Genomic DNA, 15,502 nt, shown 5'->3' with positions numbered 1-15,502 from the left:
ACCAGAAATGCCATTTGTATAGCCGTGTGTTCTGGCACAATTGGACCTGCTAAACAAGAGTTCTGTTGTATATTGGAGGCTGACCCCACACTCCCATTTCCCCTCCTTCTCTCCTGTGCAGGTGGCAGGACCTCCTGGTGGGCGCCCCGTACTACTTTGAGCGGAAAGAAGAGGTGGGGGGTGCCGTCTATGTCTTCATGAACCAGGCAGGCACCTCCTTCCCTGCCCACCCCTCCCTCCTTCTTCACGGCCCCAGTCGCTCTGCCTTTGGCTTCTCTGTGGCCAGCATTGGTGACATCAACCAGGACGGATTCCAGGGTATGAGCCAGCACTCCTGCCCCAGCACACCCACTGACTGAGTGCCAGCCGCATACCAGCCTTGGCAGGGCCTGAAAAGGAGACTGGGGCCCAGGGCCAGGGAGCTCACAGCAGTCATAGAGAGAGGCTGTGCGGAGGGAGCCACCAGAGGCAAGCTCGGTGGACCTCCTGGAGGAGTGGACGTACCACTGGGCATCGGAGTCTGGGCTGAGTGTGCACACTGGAGGGGAACAGAAGGGGCAGAACATGAGCATGGGGTACTTGCCCTCATCTGCCCAAATTGAGCGGATGTGGGGTGTTCACGTCAGAGATGAGACCGGAATGGCCTTGTGGAGACGGGGTAGACGCTGTGAAAGCCGGGCAGAGGAACTGGGGCTTTACGTGTGGGTAATGGCGGAGGGGTGTCCAGAGAAGGTTTTGGGGCAGGGATGTGATCTGATAGCTTGGTACCTTGAAAGATGATTCTGGAGGGTGATATGGAATGATTGGGGGAGAGCAAGGCTGGGCTATTAAGATCAAGAATGTATTCTTTTTTAAAAATATTTTTTATGTTTATGTTTGAGAGAGAGACAGAGAGACAGAGTGCAAGGGGTTGGGGGGGGGTGGGGCAGAGGGAGAAGGAGACACAGAATCCAAAGCAGGCTCCACGCTCTGAGCTGTCAGCACAGAGCTTGACGCGGGGCTCGAACCCACAAACCGTGAGATCATGACCTGAGCGAAAGTCAGATGCTTAGCCGACTGAGCCACCCAAGTGCCCCAAGAACGTATTATATCAAATGTGGGGTGTTAAGGGCTGGGACAAAATGGGAGCCCAGATATAGAGGGTGTCCAGTGCTCTACAGGACTTGGGGACCAATTAGACCTGGGGTGTCAAGGAAAGGGGACAGATTAAGGAAGAGCCTGGTTGCCATGAGAGCACCCGGCTTATCTGGAAACCACTTTTTCTGACAACCTTGATTTCCCAGAACATACCTGAGAACTGAAAGGAAGGCAGAGGAGCCTCTAAAGAGCCAAAATAGGTGCTAGAAAGTTCGGTTAGCAAAGCCTAAGCATTTACTGATAGAAGAGTTGTCTGGTTTCTACTCAGGACCTACTTACTTTTCCTTTACATACTTTTCTAACAAGCTTCGCTTTCTGGTTACCTAGGCCTCGTCAGATCAAAAATGGCAAACTAGAAAGAGTGTAGTAAAATTTAAGAAGATCATAAAACATTCGGGGCTTATTTGTGGAAATACCGGTTAGAATTAAAAAAATTTTTTTTAATGTTTATTTATTTCTGAGATAGAGACAGAGTATGAGTGGGGGAGGGGCAGAGACAGAGCATGAGTGGGGGAGGGGCAGAGAGAGAGGGAGACACAGCATCAGAAGCAGGCTCCAGGCTCTGAGCCATCAGCACAGAGCCTGACGCGGGGCTGGAACTCACAAACTGTGAGATCATGACCTAAGCCAAAGTCGGTCGCTCAACTGCCTGAGCCACCCAGGCGCCCCAATACTGGTTAGAATTTTAAAAGTCTGAAGTCTAACGAACCTTAACAAGAAAAGTTATCGTGTGATTAAAATTCCAGCCCCCAGTGGTAGACAGACAGGGACTCAAACTGTCCTCTTTTCTACTCATTAGTTGTGTGATTTGGGGTTTTCTGAGTCTGCTTCCTCAGGAATCTGGAGTTTAGGTCTGCCCGTTGGCGTTAACTTGCGGTATGGCTTTAGGTAAGTCATTTGCCTCTCCTAGACCTACTTTAAAAGGAAGCAACTGGGCTCACGATGGTCCCGGTTTTAATCCCCAGCCATCGAGCTCTGTTCCCCGATGTTCTGAAGCACCGCCTGGCAGGGTGAGGTCAGTTTCATGCTGGCCCCTGTGGCCTTGGAGCGCAAGGCTGGAGGGACAGGGGGCCCACAGTACCCAGAGTCAACCGTCCTGCCTCTCTTCCCCAGACGTTGCTGTGGGAGCCCCATTCGAGGGCTTGGGCAAAGTGTACATCTATCACAGCAGCTCCAGGGGGCTCCTCAGAGAGCCGCAGCAGGTATGGATGGACAGGGACAAAGGGGGCTTGCCTTCCTTCCCCGCAGACACCTTCTCCCTCTTCCCCCTCTGCCCTACTCCCCAGAGCTCACCCTGAGCCTGTCCCCACCGCTTCCCCCTGCCTCCAGGTGATCCCTGGGGAGGAGCTGGGACTGCCTGGCTTGGCCACCTTTGGCTACTCACTGAGTGGACGGATGGACGTGGATGAGAACTTCTACCCAGACCTCCTAGTGGGGAGTCTGTCAGACCACGTTGTGCTGCTGCGGTAAGCCAGGGCAATGGTAGATGGGGGCCTTTCTCTCCTCCAGCCCTGTCTGCGTGGAGCCCCACCTCTGTCCACCATCTCTGGGCACCGGGTCCATGCAAGCATGAGCCCCAGGCCTGGCCTGACAGGGGGCAGGCAGGAGGCACTGGCGTCTGTGTGTTTTCCCTGCAGGGCACGACCGGTCATCAACATCCTCCACAAGACCTTGGTAGCCAGGCCATCCGTGCTGGACCCTGCGCTCTGCACAGCTACCTCCTGGTAAGACTCTCAGCCCCTGCTCTGTCCACCCACTTCTCTGTATAGGAGCACGCCAGGAAGGACCCTGGCTCCCAAACCCCTCCCCTGGCAACTCCTGATATCCCACCGTTAGAGGGTTGGTTCTTGGGGTAAGCATTGCCCCTCCTATCCAACCTCATTAAAAAGCCGACTTCTTTGCAGGAGGTAATAGGCAAATTACCCACTTTGGTCGGGGCGGGGGGGGGGAGGTAGTCGAGCATGGGTTTGGAGTGGGAGCTCTGGACTGCAGTGTTTGAATAAATCCCAGCTATGCCCACTGCAGTGGTATACAGGGGTGGGCTCTGGGGAGTGGGTTCCTAGAGGAGGAGGGGAGAGGGAGACACTTAGGGGGACAGGACAGAGAGCCACCTTGGGCAAACTGTTAATCCCCCTGAGTCTCAGAGTCGTTGCCTATAAAACAAAGTTAACAATAATAACCAACTTGCAGGATTGTTGTGATAATTCAATGAGATAACGTACACAAAGCCCTTCACACGGCACCTTGTACACCCTAGTGCTCAGAACGTGTTAGTTGCTAAGATGGTGACAGTAATAACAGTGGTGATGACCCCGGGGTCTGTGCGTGAATGAGGCCTGGATCAGAAGGCAAAGGGCCACAGAGCAGAGAGCAGGGGTGAGTGGGAGAAAGAGATCTGGACAGCAGGTCCTATACAAGACTGGGCAGGGCACCAACCAACGGGTGACTTCAGACAACTCTTTCTGCTCTCAGGGCCTCAGTTTCCCAACTGGTGACCTCTAACCCTGTGTTCTATGGCTTTAATGGGAGTGGGGAGGGAAGAAACCAGGGACACCCCAAACCAGCTGTGTGGACTCCCCAGTTTTGTCCCTGCCTTTCCTTCTAAGGGCCCTGGTTTCCCCTTGCCCAGTACAGGGGTGAGAGCCAGGGCCTGGATAACTGGGTCCCGCTGTGAGCAGGCCCTCCTATGTGTCTCCTGCCTCCCAACAGCGTGCAGGTGGAGCTGTGCTTTGCTTACAACCAGAGTGCCGGGAACCCCAACTACAGGAGAAACATCAGTGAGTGTGGGGGTGCGGGGCGGGGAGGAGCGTGGTTACCTGGCCACTCGCTAACCACCCCATCCACCTCCAGCCCTGGCCTACACCCTGGAGGCCGACCGGGACCGCCGGCCGCCTAGGCTTCGCTTTGCACGCAGCCAGTCAGCGGTCTTCCATGGCTTCTTCTCCATGCCAGACATGCGTTGCCAGAAGCTGGAACTGCTCCTGATGGTGAGGGAGGGGCGAGGGGTGGGACACTGATCCAGGATCTCTGCAGGAGATGGCTAGAGTCTCACCAGGTCAGGGGGGAGGGATTGGAATCTCCCCAGAGGCAGAGGAGGGGGAGGGTGGCCTGGAAGGCCATTGGTCTGCAGGGGGTACAGGGAGCAGCATATGATAGAGAGACCCTCGGAGGGAGCATGGGCGCCAAAGGGCTCATCGCCCCTGAGAAAAGTGAGGGGTGTGAGACTCTTGGCTTAGTTTGTGTCTGGGAGAAAAAGAGGCCTGTGACCGGGGGACCAGCTCAGCCCTTCTCTAGGATATCGTGGTTGAAAGAGAGAGCACGGGGGCGCCTGGGTGGCTCAGTCGGTTAAGCTTAAGCGTCCGACTTCGGCTCAGGTCATGATCTCAGGGCTTGTGAGTTTGAGCCTGGCGTGGGGCTCTGTGCTGACAGCTCACAGCCTGGAGCCTCTTCAGATTCTGTGTCCTTCTCTCTCTCTCTCTGCCCCTCCCCTACTCACACTCTGTCTCTGTCTCTCAAAAATAAATAAACATAAACAAAACAGAGAGAGCACAACCTGGGGACCTCGGGGATGAAGGGAGGCTCAACAACCCCCCCCCCCCATCTCTGGGGAGGAGGAGTCCCATCGGGGTTTTTCAGTGCGGAGGGGCCTCAGTTTCCCCTTGAGGGTTCAGTGTGGTGTGAGGGTTCAACCCGGGGTGGGGGGCGGGGAAGGGGAGTGCAGCCCTGGGCTCAACCCACCCGCCTTCCCCAGGACAACGTCCGCGACAAACTCCGTCCCATCATCATTTCCATGAACTACTCTTTACCTTTACGGATGCCTGAGCGCCCCCGGCTGGGGCTGCGGTCCCTGGACGCGTACCCGGTCCTAAACCAGGCACAGGCCCTGGAGAACCACACCGAGGTGGGTGGGGCCAGGGTCGGAAGGGCGGGGCCCGGGAGGGCTGTGGAGCGAGAGCGGTATGGGTGGTGGGCCCTTACGCCTCCGGCCTCCTCCAGGTTCACTTCCAGAAGGAGTGCGGCCAGGACAACATATGCGACAGCAACTTGCAGATGCAGGCGGCCTTCGTGTCGGAGCTGGGGCAGCCTCTGAGCAGGTGCGCTCCAGGCCAAGCTGAATGGCCAAGGGCGGGGCGGGGCTTCATTGGGTAACTGAAGATGAGGGGCGGGGCCCTTTAGGTCAGGGATCAGAGGGACCCCGGAAGATCTGAGGGGAGGGGCCTCAGGGAAAGGCGGGGCTTTAATTGACCTTGGGGGTGCTCAGGCTGGCCTTCACCGGCCAGGAAAGGGGCTTTCTTCTCCGGGGGAGGCTAGAGGGCCGGGCCTTGCTGTCCCGAGAAGGGGCTTTCCTCACCAGCGGGCCTGGGGGGCGGGGCTAGTTGGCCTGGGGCGGGGCTCTGGGCTCACCCTGGTCTCCTTCCCGCCTCAGGCTGCACTACAGCAGAGACGTCCGGAAACTACACCTGAGCATCAACGTGACCAACACCCGGAGCAGGGAGCGGGCTGGGGAAGACGCCCACGAGGCGCTACTCACCCTGGAGGTGCCTCCCGCCCTGCTGCTGTCTTCAGTGCGCCCCGTGAGTGCCCTCCGCGGAGCAAAGAGCCCAACTGGGGCTCCGCCGAGCATTTGCATGCTTATATGCATGTCGTTTACATGTGTTCTTATTTGTCGTGTGTCCACCCTCCTTCCTCTGGGCTGGGCTTCCTCAGGTGCTTGCAGCGTCCCTAATGCTAGGGGAACCCGGTGCTCAAGCCTCTCCGGCATCAGACCCAGTGTCACAGGGAAGGGGCTGACCTGATTTGTCCTCTTTCCTCAGGCTGGGACGTGCCAGGCCAATGAGACCATCGTCTGTGAGCTGGGGAACCCCTTCAAACGGAACCAGAGGGTGAGTGCTGGCCAGACCTTCCCAGCCCTGTGGGTCCCAGGCTGCTACTCTGATGAGCACCTTAACCTTGCTTCTGCCTGCCTGCTTCCCAGGCCTCCTTGAAGCAAAGAGCCAGGGTAGGACACAGGGAGATACAGGGGGGCAAGAGGAGAGACCCAGAGACTAAGAAAAACGGGGCCACTAGGGAGCTACACACAAAGCTAGAGCAGGTGGAGGTGAGGAAACTGGATTTTGCTGAGCACCTACTATGTGCCAGGCCCTGAGTCCAACACTTGGCACTTTTTTTATGCTGTAATTCTCACAACCTTCTGAGGAGGTAGATACTGTTTTATAGAAAGAAAATACAGGCTTAGAAAGTACAGTATCTTGCTGAAAGTCTTGTAGCTTGAAAGCATCGGAGATGTCATTGACAGAGAAGAAGGGGAAAGGGAAGCAGGATGAGGCTAGCAAGGCGGAAGAGTGGACACAGGTGGCCAGGTGGAGACCCCTTGCTCACAACGGGGCGGGGGTGGCGGCCAGAGACCCAACTCCCTAGGGTAGGGTTCAGTCCCTCTGTCCCCCGTGGCATTGCTCCTGCCCGGCCCCAAGTGCCCCTCTTTGCCTTCCCGGCCCTCGTGGCAGATGGAGCTGCTCATCACGTTCGAGGTCATCGGAGTGACTCTGCACACGAGGGAACTCCAGGCGCAGCTACAGCTCTCCACGTGAGTGACCTTGAGACCAGTCTGTGTCAGGAGTGAGGCGCCCTGGGGCCTCCTCCTGCCCCAGCCTCAGCCGACACATCTCCCCTACCCCCTGCGTTCCCTCCCCAGGTCAAGTCACCAGGACAACCTGTGGCCCATGACCCTGACCCTGCTGGTGGACTACACGCTCCAGGCCTCACTCAGCATGTGGGTACCACGCCTGCCCCAGCCTGCTGTGCCTGGGCTGGGGCTTCTGTGTCCTGAATGTGGCGCCCAAGCTCCTCGGACACACCTCTCCCGACCTGGTGTCCTCAGGCCTCTACTTCCCCTGGGTCATCCCTTCCTTTAACAACAACAATCGCTATTATTATTATTATTATTATTATTATTATTATTATCAGTCTCCTTGCAAGGCAGGTAGCAGTGGAGGAATCAGTAACCCTGGGGCTAAGGTGTTGGTGTGGCCCTACCATTTCATGAGAGCTCATTGTGCTAGGAATTTTATATACATCAGCTCACTGACTTCCCACAACAGCCCCGTGATATAGCAAGTGTTATTAACTCCATTTCACAGATGAGGAAACTGAGGTTCTGAGAGCATAAATCACTCGCTTGAGGCATAACTAGCAGACAGCTAGTAAATGCAAAGCAGGGATTTTTCTCAGGTCTGCCTGATGTTGGAGGAGCTGTGGTTCACCTTCCTCAGTGCCCAGCCCCTCTGCCAGGGCCCCTCCCACCCCCTCACTCCAGCGTCTTTCTTACCCTTAGGGTGAGTCACCGGCTACAAAGCTTCTTTGGGGGAACAGTGATGGGCGAGTCTGGCATGAAAACTGTGGAGGATGTGGGAAGCCCCCTCAAGTATGAGTTCCAGGTAAGGGGGCCACTGGGACTCCCCTGGGCGGGGACTGCTGGACCACTGGAAATCTGTGGTTATCACGGAGCTCTAAAAGTGGGGACTGCTGGGAAGTCCCCTGCTGGGAAGTGTGTTGGGGGGGGGATGGGTCTGGGGTCTGAGGGTGTGAGGGTTGGGATGGGTGAGATGGAGGTGGTCTTCCAGGAGGCGGTGGCCATGACACCCCTTGTGCCCACAGGTGGGCCCAATGGGGGAAGGGCTGGCAGCCCTGGGGACCCTGGTCCTAGGGCTGGAGTGGCCCTACGAAGTCATCAATGGCAAGTGGCTGCTGTACCCTACAGAGATCACCGTCCACGGCAATGGGTCCTGGCCCTGCCGACCACCTGGAGACCTTGTCAACCCTCTGAATCTCACTCTCTCGGTAAGGACACCATCTCTCTCGGGGATCTTTCATTTACATCTCATTTGCATTGCACCTCATTTGCATGCTGCAGGGAGGAAGGGCGGTCTTGCCCTCCCTCTCCTCATACCCCTTTAGGAGCCTACCTCTCCCCCTTCCCTCCCCCCTACTCTGCTCCCACCCCTTTCTCCTAGCCGACCCCTTCTTCCCTCTTCAGGTCCCTGGGGACAGGCCACCATCTCCACAGCGCAGGCGACGACAGCTGGACCCAGGGGGAGGCCAGGGTCCCCCGCCAGTCACTCTGGCTGCTGCCAAGAAAGCCAAGTCTGAGACCCAACTGGTGAGTGGCCAGGGCAAGGTTGGAAGGGACCATCCCCACTCATCACAGCCTATGTGGGCACGAGGGGGCACTGAAGCAAGGCTGATGGGTGCTAGTCACCAGGAGCCCCCAGTCTGATGAGGTGATGTGACCCCGTGGCTTGAGGAGCCCCTAGTCAGAGGGAGGAGACTCATCTCCTGCCTCAGTGGTTATCCTACTCTCCTTGCTGCCAATTCAGCGGGCCAAAGGAAGAGACACTGGCCGTATTCCTGAGAGCCCCATCCTGTTGAGGGTGACATAGCGGCTTAAAGCCTTGGACATGAGGACTGGGGAATGGGGAGAGACAGGATGAATGGCAAGGGGGAGGGGGGGCGGTTGGGCAGGGAGATGTGGGTGGTGCGGGGCGCCCTCTGCTGGAAGGGAGAGAGGAACAGGCCTGGGAAGCACGTTGAGGACTAGCTGGGGGACGTAGGGGGTGGTGTCCCAGGTGGCAGGTGCTGGCGTGAACAAAGGCTCAGTGTGGGAGGGGCTGAGAAGGGGGTGTTGGGTGTTGGGCTCCATTTGTATACAAAGGGATCGGACTTCATGTGGAGGCCCAGACCGTCTCATGTCCTGTATTCCCTGCCCACCTCAGAGCTGTGGCAGTGACCGCACCCGCTGTGTGTGGCTGGAGTGCCTCATTCCCGATAGCCCCGTCATCACCAATGTGACGGTGCAGGCACGAGTGTGGAACAGCACCTTCATCGAGGTCAGTGCCTGGATCTGGAGGTCACTGCCCCTTACCAGGGTGGGGAGAGCATCAGGGAGAGGGTGAGGCCAGGGTCCCAGCAAGGCCTTAGGTGCACATGCGTGCCTGTGCGTGCGTGCGTGCCTCAGTGACAGCATCGTATTTAACATGCGGCGAATGGGACACCTGTCACTGTATGCCTGTCAGCGTTAGTTCATGTGTCTGCGTGTGGACATGACCTAATGTCCGTCTCCAGCCAAAACGACCTTCTCTCGTGTGTCCGTCATTCTGTTTGGTGTGTGTGTGTGTTGCTTTCCCACGTCCACGCCTTTGCTGTGCTGGTCCTTCCCCCTCTGTTGTCGCTGCATGAAAACTCCTCTTCGGCCCTCAGGCTCTCCCCAGATGCTTCACCACCAGTGAGGTCTTCTCTGACTTTTCCAGCTGCAAACGCTCTCCCTGGACACCCACAGAACTTTTTTTTTCTTTTATGTTTATTTATTTATTTTGAGAGCGAGAGAGCATGGGGGAGGGGTGGGGGGGCGGGGACAGAAATCCCAAGCAGGCTCTGCGCTGTCAGCACAGAACCTGAGTCAGGGTTCCAACTCACAAGCCGTGAGATCATGACCCGAGCCGAAATCGGTAACCGACCGAGCCACCCAGACACCCCCTACCCACAGAACTTTCTCAGAAGCTGCACATGCCACTGGTCACGTTCTGCTCTAGGTTACAGTTACTCCTGTACCGGCCTCCTCGGGCCACCTAGACCATATTTTTCTGTAAACGACTAGATTATGAATCTTTTCAGCTTTTGTGGGGCAGACGGTTTCTGCGGTAACTATTCAATTCTGCCATTGTAGCACAAGCTGCCATAAACAATATCTAAACGGATGGGCATGGCTGTGTCTCAAAAATATTTTATTTACAAAAGCAAGTGACGGGCCAGATTTAGCCCAGAGACCTGACCTGGACTGTGACCTTCCTTGTCTCTGCTGTCTGCAGCATCCGGCATAGGACCTGAGGCAGAAATGAATGGGTGAAGGGCGCCTGGGTGGCTGAGTCAGTTAAGCGTCTGACTTCAGCGCACAGTCTGTGGGTTCGAGCCCTGTGTCAGGCTTGTGCTGACAGCTCAGAGCCTGGAGCCTGCTTCGGATTCTGTGTCTCCCTCTCTCTCTGTTCTTCCCCTGCTTGTGCTCTGTCTCTCTCTGCCTCTCAAAACTAAATAAAAAAAAAAAAAACCTTTAAAAAGTTAAAAAAAAAAAAAAAGAAATGAATGGGTGATGTGCATTTGTGTGGAGACGCCTGGCTCTCAGGTCCCTTGGGTGCCTCTTAAAGATGCTGTGTTGGGGGAGGGTACCCTGGTCGGGGGGGGGGGTGCTCGGGGTCAAGAGGGAGGCTCAGAGGGGCTTCAGCCGCTTCTTTTAATGCATCCCTCCCCCTCCTCCTGCTTCCAGGATTACAGAGACTTTGACAGGGTCAGGGTAAGCAGCTGGGCTACCCTGTTCCTCCGAACCAGCATCCCGGCCATCAGCATGGAGAACAAGACCGTGTGGGTGAGTGAGCGTTTTGGAAAGCAGGGGTACCTGGCCGGGGCAGGGGAGCACAGTGCGTCTTCTCTTCAGCTGTGTCGTTCTGAGTCGTGGCAGCACCTGGGAATCCTCTGGAGGGCCCCTGGGGTCTGGACTGCACCCCTAAGCAATGAAATCGGAGTCTGTGGGGGTGGGGACCCCGTTTGGGTATGTGTAAAAGGCCCCTCGGGGATTCTAATGCGCAACCAGGGTTGAGAACCCTTGCCTGAGCTTACTGGACCTGCACAGCTTCTCTGGGGAGACCTGCCTCCCCGTGGAGACTTGAGAACAAAGTTCTCCAGCTTGGTTCCGAGCTACATCGGGGAGGGGGAAAAAAAAAGGCAAAATTGTTAACAATTTGTTGTGAAAAGGATTTGGTGGAGGACATACACTCGGGAGCTGAAGGGAGGGTTGGCTAAATATATTATGGTGTATTTCCTAAAATAAATTAAGGTAGTGGGGGAAGGGCCAGAAAGACCGATGGAACAGAACAGAAATTTATGTTATTACGCAGACGGCACTTTTAAGCAGCGGAAGAAGTTAGGTTATTAAGCTGGGTTGGGAGAGCCCATTTGGGAAGTAAAGACAAACCCTTACCTCACATGATAACCAACTATACAGTTGAGTTAGAGTAGATATTTAAATATAGGAAATAAAACTTAATATGCCAGAAGAAAACTCAGAAAACAATGTAACAGTAATCTTTAGTTATGGGGGGAGGGAGTCATTTTACTACACCCAGAAGTAGCAAAGGAAGTATTTGACAAGTTAGATCATGTGAAGTTTTAAAAAAATTTGATGATAAAAAAACTAAAAGGGCGAATGATAGATTGCTTTTATTTTTATTTTTAAAAAAAATTTTTTTGATGTTTATTTATTTTTGAGACAGGGAGAGACAGCATGAACGGGGGAGGGTCAGAGAGAGAGGGAGACACAGAATCTGAAACAGGCTCCAGGCTCTGAGCTGTCAGCGGAGAGCCCGACGCGGGGCTCGAACTCACGGACCGCGAGATCATGACCTGAGCTGAAGTCGGACGCTCAACCGACTGAGCCACCCAGGCGCCCCGATAGGTTGCTTTTAAAAATGTTTATAGCACATATGGTGAAGTGTTGGTATAGATGTATTTAAAAATTTTTTTTAATGTTTTTATTTATTTTAGAGAGAGAAAGGCAGAACGTGAGCAGAGGGAGGGCAGAGAGAGGGGGAGACACAGAATCCGAAGCAGGCTCCAGGCTCTGAGCTGTCAGCACAGAGCCCGACGCGGGGCTGGAACTCACAAACCGTGAGACCATGACCTGAGCGGAAGTCGGACGCTTAACCGACTGAGCCGCCCAGGCGCCCAATTTTTAATATGTAAAGGTAAATAGGGCAGCATAAAGATAAATGGACAGTGTACAGGGTGAACTAGAAATAGTCACCTCAATAGTGAGGACATAAAAGTAAGAGCAGCAAGATTTTTTTTTCTTCCTATCAGATTGGAAAAGATTAAAAAGAATAACGCTGTCCGTGCTGACGAGGTAGAAGGAAATGCTCTTGGTCAGGGTATAAATTGATGGATTCTTTTTGGAAATGCATTTGTCAATATCTATTAGAGTGTAAAATGCACACTTCTCTCGAGGCAGCACATGATACTACGTCTTAAAGAGCTAACAGGATGAATAGGCGAATGTAAATATACGAGGATATTTTAAAGCGTTGTTTATGATGGCATGAAATTGGAAACAGTCTGCATGTCTTTCGCTAGGATGTTGGTTCAATAAATTGTGGTGCATTTTCTAGAATGACTATGCAGTCCTCAGAAGAGATGAGGTTGATCATTATTAATTGACATCACAAAATGATGATAATAAAACCGAAAGAGGAAGCAGGTCGCAGAAGAGTGTGCAGCACACAGAGACCCCATTTCTGTGGGAGAAAAAAGTGTGTATGTTCAACATATGTATTAAAAAATACGGAAAGAGGTTCACTGAAATGTTGAGGAGAGTTATTTCTAGGAAGTAAGATTACTGGGAACCTTTCGTTTTCTTTATATCATCTGTATTTAAGTTTTTTTTTTTAATTTTTTTTAACGTTTTATTTATTTTTGAGACAGAGAGAGACAGAGCATGAATGGGGGAGGGGCAGAGAGAGAGGGAGACGCAGAATCGGAAGCAGGCTCCAGGCTCTGAGCCATCAGCCCAGAGCCCAACGCGGGGCTCGAACTCCCGGACCGCGAGATCGTGACCTGAGCTGAAGTCGGCCGCTTAACCGACTGAGCCACCCAGGCGCCCCTGTATTTAAGTTTTTTTAATGTTTATTTATTTTTGAGAGACAGAGACAGAGAGAGAGGGAGACATAGAGTCTGAAGCAGGCTCCAGGTTCCAGCTGTCAGCACAGAGCCTGACACGGGTTTCGAACCCCTTAACTGTGAGATCATGACCTGAGCCGAAGTCGACGCGTAACTGCCATAAGTTGCCCCATGATTATTTCTTTAGAAATTATTTTGATTATTTTTGTTTAAATACAGATGATGGGTGCCTGGGTGGCTCAGTCGGTTAAGCTCAGGTCATAATCTCATGGTTCCTGGGTTCGAGCCGCGTTGGGCTCTGTGCTGACAGCTGGAGCCTGGAGCCTGCTTCCGATTCTGCCTCTCTCTCTCTCTCTGTTCCTCTGCCGCCTGCACTCTGTCTCTTTTTCTCTCTTTCTCTCAAAAATAAGGAAACATTTAAAGAAATACGTATTTTAATTTTTTTTAACGTTTATTCATTTTTGAGAGACAGAGACAGAGCTCAAGCAGGGGAGGGGCAGAGAGAGAGGGAGACACAGAATTGGAGGCACGCTCCAGGCTCTGAGCTGTCAGCACAGAGCGTGATGCGGGACTCGAACCCACCAATTGCAATATCATGACCTGAGCCAAAGTCAGACCCTTAACCGACTGAGCCACTCAGGTGCCCCAAGAAATATATTGAAAAAAAAAAAAAAGAAAGAATGATATATAGTCGTAGTCAGAAAAAAATTTTCTCTATTTAAATATATATACATTATGTATATAAATAAGTAATGTAATATAAATATATAAATATAAATGTATAAAAATATATATACATTATGTAATATAATTTTATAATACCATATATAACATTTATATACTATGTATGGTATATTATATTACAATGTTATGTATTATATATCATATTATATATAATGTTATATATAATTATAACAATATTGTATAATATATTTTATAATATATACTTTACATTGTATATAATATAATGTATGATTATATAACATGTTGTAATATATGTAATATAATTTTATATTATAATATACATACACATTGTAGGGGAAGAAATATGGTGCTATAAGCTCTGCATTCTTTATTTTTTTGTAAATATTTGTGGAGTGCTTGTTATGTATCCGGCAAACACATTTAATCTTTCCCAGTAACTTTTGAAGTAGGTATCATTCTCAGAGTCTCCATTTTACAGAGAGAGGTTAAGTAACTCTCCCAAGGTCACGCAGCTAAGGAATAGCACACGTGGGACTTGAACCCAGGTAGTCTAGTTCCAGAACCCATGCTCTTGGCCGCTCTGCCGTCCTGTGAGGTAGGCATGATGATCTCCCTATTAGAGAGCATGAAATGTACATTCCAAGGGGACGAATTACTTTTCCAAGGCCACACACACAGCTCATCCAGGATGGGGCTGGGGCTCAAGCCGGGATGGGTAGGTTACAAACCCAGATTCCAGGCTGCCTCCCAGATCTGACGCTGGTCCTTGCTGCCTAGGTCCTGGCAGCAAGGACCTAGGGAAACTAGCAAGCACCTAGGGAAAACCAGAGAGAATGGAGGCCTCTGCCGCTGTCAGTGGGCGGGCAGGGGCTTTCTCTGGTCCCGGAGTGCCCCCTGCTGGTAAGCAGGTCAAACAGCAGGGTCCTGGGCCCAGCATGGGGCCCCAGGGGGCAGACACAGGGCTGAGCCTCTTCCCACGCTCGCTCGCCAGTTCTCCGTGGACATTGACTCTGAGCTGGTGGAGGACCTGCCAGCGGAGATCGAGCTATGGCTGGTGCTTGTGGCCGTGAGTGCCGGGCTGCTGCTTCTGGGGCTGATCATCCTCTTGCTCTGGAAGGTGAGGACCCCAGACCACCACTGGGACTTCCACTCTGGGACCTCCCGCCAGCAGACCCTCGCCAGCCCTCCCTTCACCCCATTCCTCACGTCTCCCCCACCCTTCCCCCATGTCATCCCCACCTTTCTCCCCAGCTGCCAGTCGCACCCCCTGTCCCATCCTGACCTCACTCACCAGGATATTCCTGCCTGGCTAATGGGGGGGGACCTGCAAGCTGGAAAGGAGAAGCCAGGAAGCTCTGGCTTCCGGCCACACCACCAAGCTGGGGCTGGGGCCGGGGGCCTAGGCATCCGGGCTCCGCAGCCCTAAGCCCCCGCCCATGAGTGCTGCTGGCAAGGACCCCCCAGCTCCCCCTGATGGCCCATCCCCACCTCCTCCCCTCCGCAGTGCGGCTTCTTCAAGCGAGCCCGCACTCGCGCCCTGTATGAAGCTAAGAGGCAGAAGGCGGAAATGAAGAGCCAGCCGTCAGAGACAGAGAGGCTGACCGACGACTACTGAGGGGGGCAGTCCCCCGCCCCCCCGGCCCACCCGGGTAACGCGGCCTCCGGGCCCTCTTCCCTGAGCCTCGCAGCTGGCCGGGGCCTCTGACTCTGTCCTATCCGCTCCTCCTCCCTATGGGCCCTCTCTGCACTTCACTCTGTCCCCAGCACCACCCCTAAAAGCAGGCCACTGGTCTCACTCCACTCCCTGGGAGAGCTCAACGTGTCTTCTCACTGCCTCCCCTGAAGACTTGGGGTCCCAAGAGGGGGCCATAAAATGCTCCCCGTGCCCCTTGGCTTTCTGGGAAAGCTTTCTTGGAAAAGGAGCAAGGCCAAGGCGAGGCCCCAT

General features: G+C 53.6%; 1 protein-coding gene across 2 annotated transcripts in view; it reads left to right on the top strand.

Moving 5' to 3' along the window:
• The window catches only part of ITGA3 (integrin subunit alpha 3), a 30,706-nt gene that overhangs the window by 13,354 nt on the left and 1,850 nt on the right, over nt 1–15,502 (top strand). Inside the window, exons 8-26 of one of the 2 annotated variants that reach the window (XM_027034044.2) lie at nt 122–318; nt 2,251–2,339; nt 2,467–2,603; nt 2,775–2,861; nt 3,847–3,914; nt 3,988–4,124; nt 4,889–5,038; nt 5,134–5,231; nt 5,564–5,711; nt 5,952–6,020; nt 6,642–6,721; nt 6,830–6,907; nt 7,469–7,571; nt 7,792–7,974; nt 8,171–8,293; nt 8,907–9,020; nt 10,451–10,549; nt 14,549–14,674; nt 15,062–15,206. In XM_027034044.2, coding sequence (XP_026889845.2) covers nt 122–318; nt 2,251–2,339; nt 2,467–2,603; nt 2,775–2,861; nt 3,847–3,914; nt 3,988–4,124; nt 4,889–5,038; nt 5,134–5,231; nt 5,564–5,711; nt 5,952–6,020; nt 6,642–6,721; nt 6,830–6,907; nt 7,469–7,571; nt 7,792–7,974; nt 8,171–8,293; nt 8,907–9,020; nt 10,451–10,549; nt 14,549–14,674; nt 15,062–15,172 — 2,197 coding nt within the window. In that variant the 3' untranslated portion in view covers nt 15,173–15,206. The remainder of the gene's footprint in view (nt 1–121; nt 319–2,250; nt 2,340–2,466; nt 2,604–2,774; nt 2,862–3,846; nt 3,915–3,987; nt 4,125–4,888; nt 5,039–5,133; nt 5,232–5,563; nt 5,712–5,951; nt 6,021–6,641; nt 6,722–6,829; nt 6,908–7,468; nt 7,572–7,791; nt 7,975–8,170; nt 8,294–8,906; nt 9,021–10,450; nt 10,550–14,548; nt 14,675–15,061; nt 15,207–15,502) is intronic. The other variant, XM_027034043.2, reaches the window with a different exon arrangement.

The sequence above is a fragment of the Acinonyx jubatus genome, chromosome E1 (genome assembly GCF_027475565.1).
Source record: "Acinonyx jubatus isolate Ajub_Pintada_27869175 chromosome E1, VMU_Ajub_asm_v1.0, whole genome shotgun sequence".
In the NCBI taxonomy this organism is placed as follows: domain Eukaryota; kingdom Metazoa; phylum Chordata; class Mammalia; order Carnivora; family Felidae; genus Acinonyx; species Acinonyx jubatus.
This window is presented reverse-complemented; position numbering and strand designations above follow the sequence as displayed.